Below are 23526 nucleotides of genomic sequence, written 5' to 3'. Positions count from 1 at the left end.
CTCAGCCAGGGAGGATGAGCACCTGCTCTTGCTACCGGACCATGAACAAGGTGCTGAGCTCCGCTCTCTCTAAGTTTCTCAGAAAGCTAGTAGGTAGTTAGTAGGTTGTTTTAACGGGTATGGAAGAGGTCATGACCTTGCCCTTTCCTCACACTTCTTTCACATTTCAGTATTTTTTAGTATTTATTTGATTTTACGTGTACGTGAATGTGCCTGGCATACATCTGTGAACATGTGCATGTAGGAGCCATGGAGGCTAGAAGGCAGCATTGGATCCCCTGGAACCGAGTTTCAGGCGATTGTGAGTTGCCATGTGAGTGCTGAGTCAAACCCAGTCCTCTTAACTGCCGAGCCATCTCTCCAGCCCCTTCTATCCGGCTTTAAAACACATCGCCAACAGTTCTCTTCCTCGGGAGCTGCACAGGGTGTGTACACTGGAGAATTTCCCGTTCTATGATGTAAGCCTTCGAATTCTCTGCTAAATCCCTACAGTCCAGCACCGAGCCCAGGCCATGGCAAGGGACTATTTGCTGCGTTCACACAAAAGCACAGGACAGGAACTATCTAGACCCCCCCTCTTTACCTCGGCCTCCACCTGCTGCTGCGTCCGGTGGTGGTTCTCCTTGTACTGGTTGGCTCTCAGAACTTGCTGCTCAATGCCCAGCAGAACGGCCTCGCAGCCATCACACCTGCAATGGAAACACCGTCCTGAGCAGAGTCGCCCAGCAGCACCCACCCCGCGGACTTCCTTGAACGAGCCCCACTGTCAGATGCTCTCGCCAGTCTGCTTTCCTTCCAAACAAGTCCGCACATCCAGTGGCTTGTGGGGGTTTCTCGGAACACAGAAACAGTTGTACAGACTAAGACTGAAGGAGGGACACACTCTACAAGTAACACTGGCTGATATTATTTTAGAGATTGCCTTTTTCCTCAGAATTTGATGTTATTTCCTAGTACCAACAACTTCTCACTTTTATTTTCCCACTTTTTATTTAAAAAATTTAAAAACAGGCTGGGCCTGGTGACACAGCCTTTAATCCCAACACTCAGGAAGCAAGAGGCAGACAGACCGATTCCTGAGTTCAAGGTTAGACTGGTCCAGACCAGCCAGGTCTCAAACTGAGAGTCTGTCTCAAAAATAAAAAAATTTTGGAAGAGCCATGTAATGAATAGTCACATCCCATACACTACTGTTCAATACGGCCAACACTTTGCCTTATTTGTACTCTCTAGGGATAATTCTGTTTCTCATTTACCTCTAACACCTAATTAGGAGTTCTGGGAGTCTCTTTTAGTCACTGAAGTGATGTCTCAATGGTTAGGACACTTGTTGCTCTTACAGAGGATCCAAGTTCAATTCCCAGCACCCACGTACAACCTCACAACCATCCATAACTCAAGGGAGTTCCAGGGAATCCGACGGCCTCTTCTGACCTCTGTGGGCACCAGATAAACACAGTGCACCTCTACACATGCAAGTGAGACACTTAGAGAATAAAATTAACGTGTGTGTGTGTGTGTGTGTGTGTGTGTGTGTGAGTGTGTGTGTGTGTGAGAGAGAGAGAGAGAGAGTGAGAGAGTGTGTGTGTGTGTGTGTGAGAGAGAGTGTGAGAGTGTGTGTGTGTGAGTGTGTGTGAGTGTGTGTGTGTGTGTGTGTAAGAGTGTGTGTGTGTCCCGAGACAGGGCTTCTCTGTGTAGCCCTGGCTGTCCTGGAACTCACTCTGTAGACCAGGCTGGCTTCCAACTCACAGAGATCCGCCTGCCCCTGCCTTCTGAGTGCTGGGATTAAAGGGGTGTGCCACTAATAAATAAATCTTTAAAAAAAAAATGTGGGTGTGGTAGCACCTGGGAGGCAGAATCCGGCAAATCAGAGTTCAGAGCAAACCTAGTTAAACTGTGTATCCCTCAAACCTGGGATACAGAGTTCCAGGCAACCCTGAGCTAGAGAACAAGTCCTGTCCCTGCTACCCTCCCCCAAAAGCAAGTTTCCCTACCTCCCAGAACAAAGCTGTCCACTCTGCCTAATGACATACAGAATGCTCTGAGCCTATGTGGGATACTCTCCTCACTCTCAACAATGCTCTCTCCCTCAAAACTTCCTCATGATTCCCTAAGATCTGGCCTCATAAGCTCCAAATCAGTTAAACTTCAGAGCAAACCCTTGGAGAACACGTAATCACTTTTGCAAACATCAAATTCCACTAAAATAAGACTATATCCCAAAGTCCCAGTTCTTTTACTAAATTCATTTACTTTTTTGGGGCAGGGGGGTCTGTTGGGAACTAGAATCTACAACTGGCCTCCAACTCATAATCCTTCTGCCTCAGCACACTGAGTGCTAGGATTATAGGCATGTACCACCACACCCAGTTGCCCAATTCTTTGTATGCTCAAACAATGTCAAATATTCTGTGTCTGTGTTCCAAGTCACAAAAGCCCGTTCACTCCCAATGACATAACCCTCACAATGTCTCGTCAGCACTAACTAGCTTAACGTGTTACTGACAGACACTACCTTCCTGAGCTCGGCCAAACTGAGTTCATGTGTGGAAGGCCCAGGCTTGGTGCCACACAGGTGGGACAGGAAGGCTCTACCTGCATCCCCACATGAATACTTTATAGCCCACTATTAAACAGCCCTGCTGCCTTTACAGTTGGCTTTACAACCCAGGCACAAGGAAGCCTGGAACAGTCCTAGCGCCACACAGCTGGAATTACAAACGCAGCCCTGGTCTCTGTCTCCGTGTCCTAAGGCCCTCATTCCCTGACCTCCGCGAGGCCTGCCACAAGCCCTTGGCTGGCTTCTGAAGGTCACAAAGGGCACACCAGGAGCCCTGTCTCCAGCCTCACCACTCATGCAAGGTCTTGACAATGTCACTGATGTCTTTCTTTCTGATGTCACGGCCAATGCAGAAATCCACTTCCAGCAGCTGGTTTCGCTGGTCCAGCTTGCCCTGGATGATGTCAGTGTAGACAGCCTCAATGATAAGGTCTTCGAGTTCCCGGAGATTCCTCATCTCCAGGTCCTTCAGCAGCACAGAGTAGGGGATGCACTGTGGACAGGTCATATGACAGTTATAAAAACCACTTGGCAAGCATTGCAAAAGAACAAAAAAAAATTCAAGTATTACCCACATAGGCAATAGCTGTCTCTCTGTGCTTAGGCAATGCAGGCCAGTGGTAATCATCAATATCTAAGATAACAGGAGATGGATAAATAAACTATGGAACCTGTGACACCCAACAAGATCCTACAGCACTCAAGAAAGCACCTTCCTAGTTCTCTATATCCTGGTCTTCACCCAGCTCTCAGCTTCCACATCTATACTCGACAGATGCTAAACACTCCTTCCACAGGAAAGAGATACTCAGTATGTGCTACACTGCCACCTTATGGAGGCTTGAAGACTTTACATAAAATGCTGAATGGTTGCAAGCCTCAAACTGAAGCCAGACACTAAATAGATGGCTTACCCAGTAGAGGCATAGCAAAACAAAACAACAAAAAAATACACTCATGCGCGCGGCGCGCGCGCGCACACACACACACACATACACACACACACACACACACACATACACGCAAAACACGCACACACCACCAACAACAACCCAGTCACCTTGCAGGCCAGCATATCTACTACCTACAGTGGCCAGTAGAGCTGGGCAACTCACAGGTTATCCTCAAGTTTGTGTTTGTTTCTCAAACTCCTCAGCCAATATCAAATCTCCAATAACAGCCCTTCATACTAAAAAAACAGAGTATCTAAATTCATGGATTCTACAAATCCTGAGATATCAGAACTAGTTTAGAAATAGCAGTTAAGTAAACAGAAACAGATTAGAGGAAGGTGAACGCAGAAGAGAACAGAGCAAGCATACCTAGAAGGCTTTTCTATGGATTAAAGCATGCTCTCTAGGGGTGGTGGATGGGTGTAAAATGATAGACCTGGAAAGAAGAAAACGGTCTTCCTACTCCTTACCATGCGTGAGAAGTCCACGATTAGGAAAAGAGAAGGTCCTGGTACCCCATCCCCCAAGAAAGCAGGGCTGACTAGGCCACCAGGGGAGCACAGTGGCGGAGCACCAGACAAACATGCACACGGCACTGAGTTCCAATCCCTCAGTTTAGTCTCCAGAACAAGAGAGAGGGAGGAAGAACAAAAAGAGAAGGAGCCTCCACCTGAAATACGAGGCTGACCACCAGAAAGCCGTGATTAGATCAGATACAATTGTTTGAACAAATGAAAAGACAATCAAGGAAGAAATCCACAACTCTTAATCCCAGAGGAGGAAAGCAAACTTCACACAGAAACAGACACAGTTAAGGAAGAGGTGAGCCAAAACCAGCTAGGAATTCATGGCGTCCGGCCTTTCTTTGCTAAAAGCTGTAAGCTACTGGCTGTAAGGCTTCTTCTAAATCGGCTGAGGCAGAGATCCTGCAGCTATGATGTGGTGCAACTGGACAGGATAGGGCCTAACACTGGCATATGAAAATTAAATAAAAACAAAGTTAGCAGATGAGGAAAAAAGAACAAATAATGCAGTTAACCCTGAGAATCCCAAAGAAAAACAAAATAGATATCTACCTTGCCAGGGAAAGGGGCACGCCTTTATTCCCAACACTCGGGAGGCAGAGGCAGGTGGATCTCTGTAAATTTGAGGCCAGCCTGGTCTACAGAGCAAGTTCCAGGACAGCAAGGGCTACACAGAGAAACCCTGTCTCAAAAAAAAAAAGAAAGAAAGAGAAAGATATATTTCTCTGGACTGGTGGTTGTGGCTCAATGATAAGAGTATTTGCCGCCAGGCGGTGGTGGTGCACGCCTTTAATCCCAGCACTCGGGAGGCAGAGCCAGGCGGATCTCTGTGAGTTCGAGGCCAGCCTGGGCTACCAAGTGAGTTCCAGGAAAGGCGCAAAGCTACACAGAGAAACCCTGTCTCGAAAAACAAACAAACAAACAAAAAAAGAGTATTTGCCCAACACGTACAAGCCTCGAGTTTAATCCCCGGTATTACAAAATAAGTAAAAATCCACTTAGCCCAACACAGCAAGTCTTTCCTCCGGCATGACGGCAATGAATTTGGTACTCTAGGAAATTCAGGAAGTTGTTAACTTGCTGCAAGAAGCCTTACTAAGGCCACTATGGTGTGACCTTAACCACCTGTAACCCAGCATGTGGGAGGCTGAGGCAGGAGGATTGCCATGATTATGAGGTCAACCTGTGCTAAATAGTGAGTTTGAGAATAGCCTGGACCACATAGAGTCGGTATCACCATAACAAAAACAGTCAAAGAAAGATACCTTGCTGTATCAAGATGTATTTTTTTAAAGAGCATTTAAGTAGCGGGCTCCTCTTAATCTGGCAAATTGCTTCCCCTGCATGAAGCCCCATAGCATGCCAGAACAGAGACCTGATTAACCAAGCAGTCACTGCTGGGCTCACTTTTCCAGAACAGAGCGGGGAGTGACTGTCCACACACTTTAGCTGCTATCTTTTTATCTGCCAAACACACTTCATGTATGTAGGATATGAGGAGCTGCATATTTGTTCATTGATGGCAATAAGACACCTGAGCTGGGGTTCAGATGAAGACAAGAAAGGTTTGGGACAGTACCTTCATCCTTGATGCCAAACTCACGATGGTAAGATGCCTCAGCTTGTTCCGCTGAGCTGCGCTCAGTTCTGGCAGGCTCTCCTTGTTGGCTGCTCAGTCCCACCCACCACAAAAATCAAGACACAAAATAAAATTAGGATTTATTTTTATGATACGCTCATCAACTCCCCCACCAAATCTACTACTAGATCACTGTCATGACTGTGCTCTAACTCACTCAGCAAACACGCCATCAAGAGCCCCTACCTGCTCTGGAAGATCAGGTGCTTCCAGAGAGCAGACTCAGTCTCTACACAGGAGTTCAGTTTGGAAGCCAGAGGTGAACAAACAAAATTACATGACCAGCTATCTTTTTTTTTTTTTTTTTTTTTTTTTTTGGTTTTTCAAGACAGGGTTTCTCGTGTGGTTTTGGTTCCTGTTTTGGTGCCTGTCCTGGATCTCGCTCTGTAGACCAGGCTGGCCTCAAACTCACAGAGATCCGCCTGGTTCTGCCTCACTAGTGCTGGGATTAAAGGTGTGCGCCACTGGGATACTGTTGGTGACCCTTGTGAAGCTCAATTAAGTTCAACAATCCTTCATTGAGCGAGTTGTGTGCAGTGCACACATGGCTTACAGGAAGTCGAGGATGAATGTGACTCCAGGCTTTGTCGGGCCGCACCACACAATCCAGGAGTGCCGGCCATGCGGTGCTCAATAACCCTGGACGTGTCCTCAAGCTTGTTCTGTTTCATTGTTGATTTTTGAGGGGAAGGGGTTGAGACAGGGTTTTATGTAACACAGGCTGACCTGACGCTCGTTATGTAGTCGAGGATGACCTGACGCTCGTTATGTAGTCGAGGATGACCTTGAATTCCTGATCCGCCTGCCGTTGCCTCTGCCTCCAAGTGCTGGGATTACAGGTGTCAGGCACCTGGCCACCCAGCCTCAGTCTCCCAAGCACATGGTGCAACAGCTACATGTGCAAAGGCAAAACTACCGGGAGAAATTCAGACTGTCCGGAGAGACAGGTGGAGGGCGAGGGAGACAAGAGAAGAGGTTAGAGGAAGAAAAGAAGAAAAGGGACAGAGAAAGAAAAACACAAACACAATCTCGTCTGGGAGGCACAAAAACCTAAACAAAGGTTTCATGGAAGCAGAGTTTGAGACAAGCCTTGAGGGATGAGCAGACTTTTAGTGCTGACATGAATGGTCGCAGCAGCAGCTGCCCATGACACAGCACAGAGCTATTCACGCACACGCAGCTCACCCTCACAGGCACTCCACGAGACAGGACTTCAACGTCCTCAACCATGATTCTGGATTCCAAAACACTGAAGTTTGTTTGGTTTGCTTTTCTCCGTGTAGCCCTGACTATCCTATAACTCGCTCTGCAGACCAGGCTAGACCGGAACTCAGAGAACCACCTACCTCTGCCTCCTGAGTGCTAGGATTAAAGAAGTGCACCACCACTGCCCGAGGGGAATTTTTTTTTTCTTAAGCAGAATGTTGAAATTTATCAAGCAGCAATTCCTACCTTGAACTGAGGCTAGTTTTTTCTCCTACTTGTGAATACTCACCTGTTTTGTGGAAAAATTATGAATATGTTTGACTTCAGCTTTGCCTACATCCCATGAGATTACAGAACAAGGCACACAGAACAAACTACCTTTCTCTAAAAAGTATTTTCAGTATATTTAATTGTGTGGGTAAGTCTATGTGTGGGTATCTGCACATGTGTGCAGGTACCTTTAGAGGCCGGAGCTTTGGATCCCTGGAACTGGAGTTATAGGTGGTATTGAGCTGCGTGGTGCTGGGAACTGACCTCCAGCCCTCTGCAAAAAGCAACACATGCTCTTAACTGCTATCTCTCCAGCCCCATGTTACCTTTTTAAATTCCCCAAACTCTAAATCCTGAAAATATTTAGCCTAAAGACTTGAAAAACTGCCAGGAGGCAGAGACAGGTGGATCTCTGTGAGTTCAAGGCCAGCCTAGTCTACAGAGTGAGTTCCAGGACTACCAAGACTACAAGAGAAACCCTGTCTTAAAAATAAAAACACACAAAAAAGACTTGTATAATTGCTCTCATTTTACAGATAGGGAAACTAGGGTACACACATGATCATTTAACTTGCTAAAAGACACACCACTAGTCCCAGTGGCTCTAGACTCCAATGCAGGCAGTCTGGAGCCAGAGTCTGCAATGCTGCCTTCTTAGACAGTGGCAAAAGATGCTCATCAGAACCAAGAGCAGGGCAGAGAATGCCATGTACGCAGAAGCAGTGAACTGTTCAATCTGACAGCCACGCAGAGTGAGTCCAAGTGGCCAGTGAGGTAGGAAGGAATGACAAGGAAACAGGAGAGGGAGTCTTGGGTACCAGGTTACTTTTATAGCATCAAGAAAAGAGAAACTCAAAGCGATTCCACTAAAATCAGGAACAAGACAAGGCTGTCCGCTAGCTCTCCCCATATTTATTCAATATAGTACTAGAAGTTCTAGCTAGAGCAATAAGACAACAAAAGGAGATCAAAGGGATACAAATTGGAAAGGAAGAAGTCAAACTTTCACTATTTGCAGACGATATGATAGTATACATAAGTGACCCCAAAATTTCTACCAGGAACTCCTACAGCTGATAAACTCCTTCAGTAAAGTGGCAGGATACAAGATCAACTCAAAAAAATTGGTAGCCCTCCTATACACAAATGATAAAAGGGTTGAGAAAGAAATCAGAGAAACATCACCCTTTACAATAGCCACAAATAATATAAAATACCTTGGGGTAACACTAACTAAACAAGTGAAGGACCTGTATGATAAGAACTTTAAGTCTCGCCTTTAATCCCAGCACTCGGGAGGCAGAGACAGGCGGATCTCTGTGAGTTCGAGGCCAGCCTGGGCTACCAAGTGAGTTCCAGGAAAGGCGCAAAGCTACATGGAGAAACCCTGTCTCGAAAAACCAAAAAAAAAAAAAAAAAAAAAAAAGAACTTTAAGTCTCTGAAGAAAAAAACTGAAGATATCAGAAAATGGAAAGATCTCCCATGCTCATGGATAGGTAGGATTAACATAGTAAAAATGGCAATCTTACCAAAAGCAATCTATAGATTCAATGCAATCTCCATCAAAATCCCAACACAATTCTTCACAGACTTAGAAAGGACAATATTCAATTTCATATGGAAAAATAAAAAACCCAGGATAGCTAAAAGAATCCTGTATGATAAAGCAACCTCTGGAGGCATCACCATCCCTGACCTCAAGCTCTACTATAAAGCTATAGTAATAAAAACAGCTTGGTACTGGAATAAAAACCGACATACAGACCAACGGAATCAAATTGAAGACCCTGACATTAATCTGCACATATATGAACACCTGATTTTTGACAAAGAAGCCAAAACCATACAATGGAAAAAAGAAAGTATCTTCAACAAATGGTGCTGGCATAACTGAATGTCAACATGTAAAAGATTGCAAATAGATCCATATCTGTCACCATGCACAAAACTCAAGTCCAAGTGGATCAAAGACATCAACATAAATCCAGTTACACTGAACTTGATAGAATAGAAAGTAGGAAGTAGTCTTAAACGCATTGGCACAGGAGATCACTTCCTAAATATAACACCAGTAGCACAGACACCGAGAGTAACAATTAATAAATGGGACCTCTTGAAACTGAGACGCTTTTGTAGGACAAAAGACATGGTCAATAAGACAAAAAGACAGCCGACAGAATGGGAAAAGATCTTCACCAACTCCACATCTGACAGAGGACTGATCTCCACAGTATATAAAGAACTCAAGAAACTAGACATCAAAATAATGAACAATCCAATTAAAAAATGGGCTAAAGAGCTAAACAGAGAATTCTCAAAAGAAGAATCTCAAATGGCTGAAAGACATTTAAGGACATGCTCAACATCCTTAGTCATCAAAGAAATACAAGTCAAAAGAATCTGAGATACCACCTTACACCTGTCAGAATGGCTACGATCAAAAACACCAATGACAGTCAATGTTGGAGAGGATGTGGAGCAAGGGGTACTCTCCTCCACTGTTGGTGGGAATGCAAACTTGTACAACCACTGTGGAAATCAGTATGGCGGTTTCTCAGAAAACTGGGAACTCTTGGGCATATACCCAAGGAATGCTCAATCAGACCACAAAGATACATGCTCAACTATGTTCATAGCAGCATTATTTGTAATAGCCAGAACCTAGAAACAACCTAGATGCCCATCAACTGAAGAATGGATTAAGAAAATGTGGTACATATACACAATGGAGTACTACTCAGCAGAGAAAAACAATGACAGCATGAAATTTGCAGGCAAATGGATGGAACTAGAAAATATCCTGAGTGAGGTAACCCAGACTCAGAATGACAAACATGTATGTACTCACTCATAAGTGGATACTAGATATAAAGCAAAGGACAATCAGACTGCAACCCAAAGATCCAAGGAGGCTACCTAGCAGGGGGGACTCTAGGATGACTGTGGTTTATATTAAGTTTTGGGTTTGCCCAATCACTGGGCAAGCTTTAGTGAACATTTCACTATTACGATAAGAATTTGTACTGTATCAAGCTGATGAAAGAAAACAGACTGTACTTTCAGGACGGGAGGCTAAAATCTTTTTAGATTACAAATTATCTATAGAAAAATGTCTGCCATAAATCAAACAGTGAAGAGGAAGATGAATAGGAATCTTACTTACACAACTTAAGTAAAACGTAGCTCTCTGAACAGATGAAGATAAGTTTCTTCTGTATCCCAGAATCTAGTGTGTGTGTGTGTGTGTGTGTGTGTGTGTGTGTGTGTGTGTGTGTGTGTGTGTAATTCAGGTATTATTTGGCTTAAAAGGGCTTATTGGGAAATGTTATCATTTTTACTATTTTCTACAGAGAAAATATTTTCCAGTTTCAAATAATTCTGGAATCTTGAATTATAACCTGTTTTTAATTAAAAAAAAAAAAAAAAAAAAAAGAAAGAAAGAAAGAAGGAAGGAAAGAAAGAAGGAAGGAAGGAAAGAAGGAAGGAAGGAAGGAAGGAAGGAAGGAAGGAAGGAAGGAAGGAAGGAAGGAAGGAAGGAAATGTCCTGCAGGCTTCCCTCCAGCTGGATCTTCAGGAGGCATTTTCTCAGTTGAGGGTCCCTCATCTCAGATGACTCTACTATAGCTTGGGTCAAGTTATATAAAACTTTCCACCACAAACCTGTATCAAGGAAGGAAGGCAGAGTAGTAGAGCAGAAAACCCGATGTTCTTCTCATTCAAACCACCACACACATAAAATAAATTTAAAAAAAAGATGATCTGATACTCACTAATCTTACCACTTTCGCTTTGTATCATATTTAACCCTTTCATTGGCTTCCTCAACTCGAGGAACCGAACTCAGGACCCTGTGCATGCTAGGCAAGAGCTCCACCACTGAGCCACGCACCCATCCCTTTACTTAAACCTTTAAGCACTATGAGAACACCCAAAGATCCACTGGCTGGTGAAGAGCATCACAGGGTGCATCTATCAAGTGGAACAAGACTACGGCGCCAAGGGCTGAGGTTTGCTGACCCTCCAGACATCACGCTTGGGGACAGAAGCCAGACCTAGAATGAGTGAGTGGCAGCTACCTGGGACCACAGTAGGAATAGGGACTGATTGCTAAGGGATGAAGGACATATTTTGGCCTTGACAGGAATGTTTCAAATCATACCATGACAATGGTTGTATATCTCTGTGGATTCAATAAAAATCACTGACTTATACACACTGAAAACAGAGAGAGAGAGAGAGAGAGAGAGAGAAAAGAGAGAGAGAGAGAGAGAGAGGAGATAAATGTCAGTACCTCACTCCTGATTATGTAATGTTTCTTAATATTTTATTTCACTATTATTGTGTGGGTGTGTGTATAATGTCTGAGTGTGAGCACAGCCGTGCTACAGTGTGCGTGTGGAGGTCAGAGTCAGTTCTCTCCTTTGACTCTGGCTCCCAGGGATTGAATAGAAGTTGTCAGCCTTGCACAGCAAGTGTTCTACCTACTGAACCATGTTGCCAGCCCACTCCTGATTTAAGATTATAATTTAAGGCCATTCAAAAAATGCCCTTATCAGAGAAGCTGCTTCTTGCAATAGATGACAATTAACACAGAGACCCATAGCTGGACAATGTGTAAACAGTGAGAGACTTTGGAGCACTTGTCCCAGAGAGGTTGTCTTCATCACTCCTCCCGTCAAGGCCCAGGGATCATTGCAGAAGAGGAGGTGGAAAGACTGTAAGAGTCAGATGTGGTGGACCATGGAATGGTCTCATCCAGACACAACAGGACTGATGTACACATGAACTTACAGAGACTGTGAGAGTAGACACAAAACATGCACAGGTTCAAACTAGACACAATCCCAACACTGAGAGGGAAGACAGACACAAGGTCCCACCCCTAACCAAGAAGCTATTTGTGATTGACACCTGCTGGGGAAGAAAAAATCAGTTTTCTCCAATGGTGTGTACTGAGTACATCAACTGTACTCCAGGGCAGGTTCCGTGCCCAGGAGTGTGAAGCAACACAGAATGAACACCATGGTTTTGATGAGAGCCTTTGGCTTTGTTTTTGTTTTGTTTTACTTTTTATTTTTTTGTCTTATTGTTTTTTGTTTTTATTTTGGTTTTTATTTTTTTATTTTCAAGAGAGAGAGAAAAATCATGAAGTTGGGTGGATAGGAAGGTAGGAAGAATCTGGGAGGAGTTAGTAGGGAAAAATATGATTAAATATATTGTATGGCCAGGAGGTTGTGGTGTACATCTTTAATCCCAGCACTCGGGAGGCAGAGCCAGGCAGATCTCTGTGAGTTCGAGGCCAGCCTGGTCTACAGAGCGAAATCCAGGACAGGCACCAAAACTACACAGAGAAACCCTGTCTTGAAAAAAAAAAAATTGTATGAAAAAATTTACCAAAAAAAAGTGAAAATAAAAACATTCAAATGGGCTAAAAATGTAGCTCAGTGATACAGTGGTTTATTATGAAATAGTAAAAATGAAAGTAGACATGATGGCACATATCTGTAATATAAGAAATTGGGAGGTTGAGGCAGGAGGATCCAGAGTTAGAAGTCAGCCTGAGCAACACAGCAATACTCTGACTTAAAAAAAAAAAAAAATTATCTTACATATGGATTGGGCAAAGCCCTGGGAAAGGCAAAGTATGAGACTGCATACACAGCTAATTATACCCATATAACACAAAACAAGCATAAGGGGAAAAAACACCTAGTATTAAAAAAAATGCTAATGGTAACTTCATGGTCTATAACGTTTTATTATTTTTCAAATTCTCTTCAATATAGTAATCTTATTTTGCTAACAATCAGGTTGGGCAGTGCTTATAATCTCAGCCCTCAAGAGAATGAAGCAGGAATATTTTGAGTTCAAGACCAGCCTATGTTATACATAACCCTATCTCAAAAAACAAATAAAGCAAAATAAGAATTAAAAAAAAAAAAGTGTGAGCCGGGCGGTGGTGGCGCACGCCTTTAATCCCAGCACTCGGGAGGCAGAGGCAGGCGGATCTCTGTGAGTTCGAGGCTAGCCTGGTCTCCAAAGCGAGTTCCAGGAAAGGCGCAAAGCTACACAGAGAAACCCTGTCTTGAAAAACCAAAAAAAAAAAAAAAAAAGTGTGTTCGAGTACAGGGGTCAGCTCTCTCTTTTCACTAAGGGTCCCGGGATTGAATTCAAGCCGTCATCAGGCTTCGTAGCAGTTGTCTTTACCTGCCGAGCTCTCTCACCAGCACCCCTCAAAAATGTTGATAACATTTAAAACACTGAACTGCCAGGTGTGAGGAAGCACGCATGCCTTTAGTTTCAGCACTCAGGAGGCAGAGGTAGGTACATCTCTGTGAGCTCAAGCCCAGCCTGTTTTGCACAGTGAGTTCCATGCCAGCCAGGGCTACATAGTAAGATTGTCTCAAAAAAACAAAACACTGGATTATTTTGCTAGGTGAGTGTCCTACAAACACTAGTTCTCAAGATGCTGATCTGGGAAATAAACAAGGGCTCTGTTCACAGATGCACACACACACACACACACAAAACCCATTTATGCCTAGGACATTAAAAGGTTATCAGGGAAATCCTTCCATGAAATTAAATTACCTTCAGAGCACAGAAGACAGAGATACAGTCAATCATTAGACCTGCCTACCCTGCCCACACCCTGCGAACAGCTCAACAGTTCAGACAGTCTTCTTAAGATCTTCTGAAGGATCTTCTCCAACTCACCTATGTAATCCGGGTATGTTCCGTAGGCAAACAGGTTCAGCAGCCGCAAATACGCAGCACTGGCTCCTTCTGCAAGCTGAAGAAGGACAGGAAAGTTCACCACACAATAAATCTCCACTAATCACTTCAATATTCTAATACAGGACATGTGACCAAATGCCAAAGATGTCATGGCCATTTCTTCTGTACTATTTGAATAGGTAGTTCCTAAGGTCCTTTCCACTTCTGATTCCACTTTAGTTCAAAATAACTAAAAAAAACTAAACAAGATTATTTAAGTCCAAAAGTGACTCTTCTTCCTCCCTCAGGAAGACATTTTGCACAACATATAAGATGTTCAAGTAGCTTCTTCTTCTTCCCCCTTTCCCTGCCCCCTTGCCAGCCACTCCACCACAAAGCTTTGTGCACTAGAGGCAGTTCAAGTCTTCTCAGAATCTCCTCTGCCTTAAAACAAATACTGAAGGCTAGGAGAGTCTGGCCTAACATGCACACAGAGCTAGGTTCAATCCACACTGCAGAAACTGGGCATGGTGGCACAGGCCTGCACTTCCTCAGCAGGTGGACACAGGAGGATCAAAAGTTCAACATCATCCTCAGCTACTTACTGAGTTCAAAACCAGCCTGGATTACTTGCAAATGAGAACCTGTCTCAAATGAAAAACAAGAGTGTGGTAATCCTGCCCACATACCAACTTGTGTATTTCTTTTGTTGTTGTGCATGATGTGGGCATTGTATGTATGTGTGGTCATGTATGCAGTGCACATGCATAAGCTCACAGAACAACTTTATGGAGTCCATTTTCTTTGGGAACCATTGATGAAGGTTCTCAGAGATCAAACTCAGGTCATCAGGCTTATGTGGCACTTTTACCCAATAAGCCATCTTGCCAGCCCCCAACTTAGTACAGTGACACCCACTATCAATCAAATCTGAACAAACTGTATGGCTAGTTCTAAGTTTCAGCACAAAATATGAACTATGAACCCTGGCAATATTAGCACAGTGTAGCATGTGACAGAAAGGCTATACTGAAACAGAGTTATTACCCTGAGCCAAATAAAAATGTTCATTAATTTATTTCACTTATGTTGGTGGCAAAATGATATCCATGGGAAAAAATGCAGAGAGCAGCTGAGTCACCTTGCACAAGCCTGTAACCTCTGCTACTTGTAAAGCTAAAGGAATAAGATCAGAAGCTCAAGGCCAGCCTGAGCCACAGGCTTAGGAAACTTAGCAAGACCCCGGCTCAAAATAAAAGTAAAAGGAGGGCTTGGACATAGTTAAGCAGCAGAGCACCTGCTTAGCATGCAGAATGTCGCAGGTTGAGTCCTCAGTAACACACACACACTCACCACCTCTTCCAACTTACCAAATTCCATAAAGCAAAACAGGAACAACACTAGTCTATCTTAGCTATCTAAAAAGGAGTTCCAATAATCACATCCATAATTTCAGAATGCTGAAAAGCAACTAGCTTCTTCCTGGCTCAAAACAGGGACAACAGAAACAGTAGGCAGAGAAGGTGGTCTGCTAAGGCCCAGCAAGCACCAGTGTGAGAGTGCTAGCACCCTTACACTTCAAGCTGCCATTTCAGAGTGGAAGAAGTCAGTAAGAAGACTGAATCTAGCCCCTACTTTTCATACAATTACAAAGCTAGCTGGAATAGACTATTTTCTCTAGTGCAGGTACTCCGAAACTTCTCTGACTCACTAAGTCTGTAAGGTCTCATTCAGGTTTTTCATGAATCTGAAGAAACAATTACAGCTGGTCAGCTTTCCTATTGGAAAATGAGCTTATCCAAACACAGGGGCACTCTCCTGCAATCCCAGCACCTGGTAGATGGAAACAGGAGGAACAGGATCAAGGGCAGCCTAGGAAACATGAGAGTCAATCTCAAAAAACCAAACTAAACCAAAACAAAAAGCCTAATTCTCAAATCTTCCTCAAAGAATTATTGATTGAATCTTTACTGAAAGTCTACTATGTGTCAGGCTACGTACTCAGCCCAAGGAAGCAATGGTAAGCACAAAAGACTTTACCCTCACAGACCTTAGCATAACAAGCAAGTTACATTAAAAAAAAAAAAAAAAACAACTCACAATTGGACCGGGCAGTGGTGATGCACGCCTTTAGTCCCAGCACACAGGAGGCAGAAGCAGGCAGATCTCTATGAGTTTAAGGTCAGCCTGATCTACAAAGCGATATCCAGGACAGCCAGGATTACAATGAGAAATCCTGTCTTAAAAAAAAAAAACAAAAAACGAACCAATCAAACAAAAAACCCTTACAATTAACAAAATAAAAATCAGGCTGGCTGGGAATGTGGCTCATTGGTACAGTGCTTGCCTACTATGCATGCATGAAGCCTCAGGTTCAATCCTCAGCACCAAATAAAACCAGATATGGTAGTACATGCCTATAATCCCAGAACAGAAGTACTGGAATTTCAACTCATCTCAAGCTACATGCTAAGGTTTAAGGCCTCAACACAGACAAGATCCTGTCTCAAAACAAACCAAAAAAAAAAAAGTGGCTCCATTTTCATCTCTGGCCATCATAGGAAGAAGAGCCACCTGTGAGGTAGTCACAGTAACTCTAGTTTCCTGATCAAGAGAAATAAGGAGACATACAGTACTGAGCCCAATAACCTGAAGGCTCACACCTCAGATTACAATTGGCTCTAAGATAAAGCTGACAATAGATAGCAATGGTGTCATGGTGGCCATGAAGGTAAGCTACCTAACTAATGCCAACACATCCTATATGCAGACCACTACCACCAAGAACACCAGGGCCACCCTCAGCTGCATCCAGCAAATGACTAACAGGAAGTCTTTGGTCTAGGTCAGCAGACAGTGGTCATGCACACAGTCAGTGCCATCCTACACAGGCAGAAGCCTGTGATGGCAGAGGGCACAGAGCCTGCCCCCCAACACACTGACATCTCCTGAGAGCTCCCTCCAATGCAGAAATACATCTGCAATTTTCTCAAAAGAACAAATAAAAACAACAACAACAAAACCCGTGTCTAAAGTAAGAAATAGAGGCTGGGAAGTATTAATTGCTTTACATCCCTTTATTCTTCAACAAGTCTCATTTTTAATGTACAATGACCAAAACCAACTACAACAATGAAACAACACTACTTGTGTTGACATCATTCGGACTCCTTACTGTCTTTCAGACAACTAACAACACAATCTGATTTTATCCAAGTTTAAGGGAACACTGGATAAAGACTCTAAAACGTTATCCTTGATCTCCTCCCCACCAATTCCAATTAACAGGGTACCAAACAAGTCCACAGTCAATGCTGAAATTTGCCGGAAACCTGGAGAATCAGAAAACTATAGCACAGAGAAGACAGAAGCTGTCTGAAAACATTCTTACCTCCTGAACATTGGCCAACTCCAGCAGTTCTCCAAACACATATACTCCAGGAGCCTCCAGCACCTGGCTTATGAGAGTGGTGAGGGCTGAGCCACTGGTGCCTTTGGCTAACAAAATAAACTGCTCCAGGAGGTTGCTGGAGGGTTTCTGTTCACCTGCCATTCTCCGGTCTTGAGATCTGTCCAAAAGGAAAGTGGGCTGGTCATTCTACCACCTTCTCCTCTCCAAAGTGTAGATAAGGCTGGATCAGACAAAAGGACACTTTTGGTTTGGTTTGTTTGTCTGAGACAGGGTTTCTCTGTGTAGCTTTGGAGCCTGTCCTGGAATTAGCTCTGTAGACCAGGCTGGCCTCGAACTCACAGAGATCCGCCTGCCTCTGCCTCCTGAGTGCTGGGATCAAAGGTGTGCACAACCACTCCTGGCTACAAGAACACTTTAATTTCACAGCTCTTCATAAAACAGTCCCTGAATCTACATACAATTCCACTTTGTGAGCTGGGCAAACTTCACTCTGGAGTTCAAGATATTCTGTCCTCAATTCTGAAGGTGTTCTGAAACACATCTTCTAAAAGACACTTTCCTATCTGTACCCTCAGAAGCATCATCTTCTAAGTCCATAAAGCTGACCAGGACACAGGGAAGTTTCTTTACATACGTTTTGTGTGGGAGGGTTCTTATGAGAGAGGGATAAGAAAATATCAGATAGAAAGAGAGATCTAGCTAACGAGAAGAAAGACAGAAACACAGAATAGTTACAGGAGGGCCTTTTCCATTTATTTAAAAGGGATTTTTATAACAAAGCCAAGGGCTGGGGCAAAAGACCTCCCCCTTGCAAGATCAAAGCACACCGCACAGCCAAGAGTAGACCCTTCCAAACACCTGGTAACCACACCCATGGTCAAATCATCTCCTTATGTAGCCCTGCTAGGTAAAGCAAGCTCAGATTCTCTGACCCTGAGTAACTGGGGCCTGCTCAGTTTTGTATCTATCTCATTTCTAGGCTCTGGTTAAGAGAGAGAGAATACTGCCTATGCACAGAGGCAATTTTTGTATCATTAGAATCCTACCTACAGGGGCTGGAGAGATGGCTTAGCATTTAAGAGCAGTGGTTGCCCTTCCAGAGGACCCAGGTTCAATTCCCAGCACCCACATGGCAGCTCACACCTGTCTGTAATTCGGTTCCAGAGAATCTGACACCCTCACACCATTGCATATAAGGTTAAATAAATTATTTTTTAAAAATTCCACCTACAGTCAGGCACATATCACAAACAAAGAGAAGACAAGAGCCACACTTCATTTAATCAAAAACCCCATTTTAAGGGCTCCACAATAAATCGATGCTTAGGATACCATACAAGGCATGGGGTTGCCCAGCAACAGAAAAAAAAAAAAGTCATTTTAGCATAGGAAAGTGGGAAAAGTAATTACAAAATTAAGGAATGATAATTCAAATCTAACCAGGCAGTGGTGGTGCATGCCTTTAATCCCAGCACTTGAGAGACATTGGCAGTCAGATCTCTGTGAGTTCGAGGTCAGCCTGGTCTACAGAGCTAGTTTCAGGACAGCCAGGGCTACCGTGTCTCAAAGAGAGAGAGACAGAGACAGAGACAGAGACAGAGAGAGACAGAGAGAAAAGGACAATTCAAATCTAGAAAATACATTCTCTTTAAGTCAGAAAATGTATCTATTTGGCCTCCTGCTGATACAGACATTTTAACAAACATGACTCCAGAACTTGTACAAAATCTTAATAGGATATGAAGGAACAATGCAGATATTGCCTTTTAATTAATTTTTTTTCTATGAGAGCATTTTGTCTGCATGTATGAATGTGCACCATGTTCATGCCTGGTGTCCACAGAAGCCAGAAGAGAGCACCAAATCCCCAGAGGCTGGAGTTACAGGTCCTTTGGAGGAGCAGCCAGTACTCCTTTTTTTCTGTCTCGAGACAGGGTTTCTCTGTGTAGCCCTGGCTGTTCTGGAACTCGATTTGTAGACCAGACTGGCCTCAAACTCACAGAGATCCATCTTCCTCTGCTTCCTGAATGCTGGAATTAAAGGTGTGTGCCACAACTGCCCAGCCAGCCAATGCTCTTAACAGCTGAATCATCTCTACTACCCCCAATGCGGATATTGTATTGTCATAGTCAAGATATGAGGTACAGAAGAGTTCAACAATTGTGTAATAAAGATATGATGAGTGTGTATGGGCACTAAAGAAATCCCACATAAAATTTTCTTCCAGAAATAATACACACTGAAGAGTGTGACAAACGAAAGAAAAGGTGTGTGTGTTTGTGTGTGCCTGTGCAAATGAAGAAAAAAAAAGTCAAAGACCAGCCCTTTCAGGATATTAGGAAAAGTAAGTATGTTGCCTCACTTAGGGTTACCTAAGAAGATCCTATCACAAACAAAAAAAGTGGCCTGACGTTGGTGGCCCATGCTTTTAATCCCAGCACTCGGGAGGCAGAGCCAGGCGGATCTCTGTGAGTTCAAGGCCAGTCTGGTCTACAGAGCGAGATACAAGACAGGCACCAAAACTACACAGAGAAACCATAGAGAGAGAGGAGAGAGGGGAGAGAGAGGAGAGAGAGAGAAGAGAGAGGAGGGGAGGAGAGGGGAGGGAGGGGAGGGAGGGGAGGGAGGGGAGGAGAGGAGAGGAGGGAGAGGAGAGGAGGGAGAGGAGGGAGAGGAGGGAGAGGAGGGAGAGGAGAGAGAGGAGGGAGAGGGGAGGAGAGGGGAGGAGAGAGGAGGAGAGAGAGAGACTGAGACTAGAAAACAAAGTCCTGGGGAGGAAAAAGGAAAGCTGAGGAAAGAAGAAAAGGAGAAGGCGAGGAAGATAGGTGAGGAGAAGACTAAGTTAGAAAATGAGGAACAGCCGGGCGGTGGTGGCGCACGCCTTTAATCCCAGCACTCGGGAGGCAGAAGCAGAAGGATCTCTGTGAATTCGAGGCCAGCCTGGACTATAGAGGGAGTTCCAGGAAAGGCACAAAGCACACGGAGAAACCCTGTCTCAAAAAAGCCAAAAAGAAAAAAGAAAAAGAAAATGAAGAACAAAACCTGGTCCCACCCCACCCCGCAAACACACACAACTCTAAAGATAAGTGGGCCTCTCAGCCAAGAGACTAAGTGGAAGGAGCGGGTGCGAGGGGTGTTGGAGACGGGAAGAAACTGAGGTGCCTCTGAAAGATCTCAATCTCAAGAGCAAAGTCTGTGGGGACACCCTAGATGGAATAAGATGATGATCTTCTGAAGTGGGAGGCTCCTCGAGGAGGCGGATAGGGACGGAGTGGAGATGAATGCCCGTCTCGGGAAGACGCTATTCTGAAACGCCAAAAGGGTCAAAGGAAACAGCCTCTGTGGGAGGGAGCGCATCGAGGGCAGCTACCGCGCGGAAGATGACAGTCGCAAACTAGAATGGACGTCAGGACTGATGGGCTTGCTCCTACCACCAGCACACAGAGAAGACCTCCCGGCGTCCTGCAACGGGGGCGGGGCGGCGTGGCCATCGGCTTTCTTGGGAAAGCCTGCGGGAGCGAAGCTGGAGGTCCAGCCAAGACCAGTGGGGCCTGCCCTCTTGCCGTCCCCTACCTGTCTGCGCCGACTCTCTGTCCTCTTCGCCGATGTCTCGGCCTCCCAGAGCCTGCCTGCAGGTTGTCAAGCTTCCATGATCGGCCGGGCGTCCGGCGCTTTTCTGTCTCCGCCGACCCGTCACCGGTGCTGTTCCCCCGGAAGCCTCCCACCGCTGCACTCGAGTTCCGCCTACACAATGTTCCCGCTAGGCTTTCACAACCTCCCACCTAGCGTGAGGCTGAAGCGGGAGAAGAGGGTCCCTGCCCAGCTGCAGCCCCAGAACTGGGAGGAAAGGCAAGTAAAACATAGCGCCCGAGGAGAGGAATGTGGCCTAGGTAATTCTAGGGCTTCTACAGTAGCTGTCATCATCACTACCCTGGGCCAAAAATCTTGCATCCCTTTGGCTGAATTTTCTTTACAGGTGAGCTCGCAGGCAACTGCGGCTACCCTGGCGTCCTGACACACTATTTATTGAACTATTTTTCTATTTGACAGATGTCCATATTTATCTTGCCAGGTTCTCATAAAACTATGATCTGTATAAAATATTCTCATTTTCCGATATGCTAACTAGGGTTAACAGTTCAAGTCAGTAAGTGGCAATGTTGGAATCCAGGCTCATGGAAGCCAAGGACGATGTTCTTAACCTCTATTCTGAAACTGTTTACAAATAAGCAGATGGAAGACTAGAGAGATGGCTCATCGGCTAAGAGCCTTTGCTGCTGCGGAGGACTCAGGTTGGGTTCTCAGCTCCCACATGGCAGCTCACACCCACCTGAAGTCCAGTTCCAGAGAAATGCAATGCCCTCTTTGGCTTCCTCGTACACTGCGTTCACATGGTGCGCATTCTACACTCAAGCACACACATGTACATTAAAAATAAATAAATAAGTCTTTAAATTTTTAAGCAGTTGATGGGTGCCAGAGTGGTGGTTCAGAGGTTAAGAGCACTGGCTGCTCTTCCAGAGGACCCAAGTTCAATTCCCAGCATCCACATGGTGGTTTTCAACTGTCTGTAACTCCAGTTCCAAGGGATCCAACACCTTCTTTCTGACTTTCAGGCTCTGTACACATGTAGTACACAGACATGGATGCAGGCAAAAACACCCATACACATAAAAAAAATTAAAAAGTAAAAATAAATTCTAAGCAGTTGAGTTGGGCCAACAATGAATGGTTCTACAAGCAAAACGTCTTTCATGGCATTACATCTGGCACCCTGAGAAGACAGTCAAGAGCTACTGTGAAATTAAATAGTTCAACAGATTTCTTCAGCGTGTATGACACAGATTTTCAGATCCTGAAGACATGAAAAGTCCTTTCTACCTATTATACATTAGAATACACACATCAGAAAGGAGGGGAATGAAGGAGGCCAACACCAACCGATTCATTCTTTTTTTAATTAACATCTAGGTGCTGTAGTGAGAGCACTGCCGTTCTTCTAGAGGACCCAGGTTCAATTCCCAGCACCCACGTAGCAGCTCACAACTGTCTGTAACTCCAGTTCCAGAGGATCTGGTGCCCTCTTCGGGTCTCTACGGACACCAAGCATGTACATGGTGCACAGTCATACATGCAGGCAAAGCATGCACACACATAAAACAAATAACTTTAATTATCTATTGTGTTCTAGCAGGAATTACAGAAGGTTATATGATCACATGATCCCAAAAACAAACTGTCCACAAAGAGCTCCAGTCTATCAAGTGCCATGAGAAAGATTGGAAGCATAGAAAAGAATAGATTGGGGAAGAAAAACTAGATATTTGGGTTTGTTTGTCTGGTTGGCTGGTTTGTCTTTTTTGCCTTTAAGACATGGAAGGCACCAGGCATGGTGGCACATGGCTTTAATCCCAGCACTCAGGAAGCAGGCGGCCTCTCTAGTCCCCTCCTCCCAGTCTTACTTTTTTATTTTTACAATGTCTTTCTCTCCTATTTTCCTGTAAACATTCTATTAACCATATACTCAATGTTTCTTAAATTCAATGGAAAGAGCAAACTTAAACTACTCTAATATATTAATCACGTCTGGCTATAGGCAGCACTCCGTTATTGCTGGCCTGCTGCTCCCTTACAATGTACTTAATAACTTTTTCTTTCTCTAAAAAAATACAATGGGACTGGAGAGATGGTGCAGTAGTTAGGAGCCCTCATTGCTCCACCCAGGTTCAATTCCCACCACGCACATGGCAGTTTACAGCCATCCATAACTCCAGTTCCAAGGGACCTGACACCCTCTTCTGACCTCCAAGGAGAACAACCACACATATGGTGCACATACCCACATGCAAGCAAAACACTCATACACATAAAATAAATATTTTTGGCTGTGAGCCTAGCCTTTAATGGCTGAGCCATCTATCTCTCCATCCCACACATAAAATAAAAATAAATAAATCCAAGACACTTTTTTAAATCTGTACTAAGGATGGAATGTAAGTGAGTAGTAAAGCTCTTGCCTCGCACAGGAAAGATCATGGTTCAATCCCCAACACTAATACAATATTAGTGTATTATATTTCAAAAGACACTAGTAAGAGAATGAAGACACCTTCTTGGAAAAGATATTTGCAAAGTATATGTCAGGACAAGACTACATAAAGAACTACAAATCAGCCGGGTGGTGGTGGCACACACCTTTAATCCCAGCACTGGAGAGGCAGAGGCAGGCAGATCTCAGTGAGTT

The 23526-nt window shown here is 44.3% G+C and overlaps 1 protein-coding gene across 7 annotated transcripts in view; it reads right to left on the bottom strand.

The window, feature by feature from the left end:
* The window catches only part of Cops7b (COP9 signalosome subunit 7B), a 30443-nt gene that overhangs the window by 4759 nt on the left and 2158 nt on the right, over window positions 1–23526 (bottom strand). The window contains exons 1-6 of one of the 7 annotated variants that reach the window (XM_037210046.1): window positions 20856–21619; window positions 17262–17439; window positions 13871–13946; window positions 3136–3194; window positions 2851–3053; window positions 584–689 (exon numbers count right to left, since the gene is read on the bottom strand). In XM_037210046.1, coding sequence (XP_037065941.1) covers window positions 584–689; window positions 2851–3053; window positions 3136–3194; window positions 13871–13946; window positions 17262–17423 — 606 coding nt within the window. In that variant the 5' untranslated portion in view covers window positions 17424–17439; window positions 20856–21619. Of the gene's footprint in view, window positions 1–583; window positions 690–2850; window positions 3054–3135; window positions 3195–5616; window positions 5706–13870; window positions 13947–17261; window positions 17440–20855; window positions 21620–23526 lie in introns of those variants that run through there. The other 6 variants (XM_028876232.2, XM_037210049.1, XM_028876233.2 and 3 more) reach the window with 6 other exon arrangements.

Source organism: Peromyscus leucopus, chromosome 13 (assembly GCF_004664715.2).
Source record: "Peromyscus leucopus breed LL Stock chromosome 13, UCI_PerLeu_2.1, whole genome shotgun sequence".
In the NCBI taxonomy this organism is placed as follows: Eukaryota; Metazoa; Chordata; class Mammalia; order Rodentia; family Cricetidae; genus Peromyscus; species Peromyscus leucopus.
This window is presented reverse-complemented; position numbering and strand designations above follow the sequence as displayed.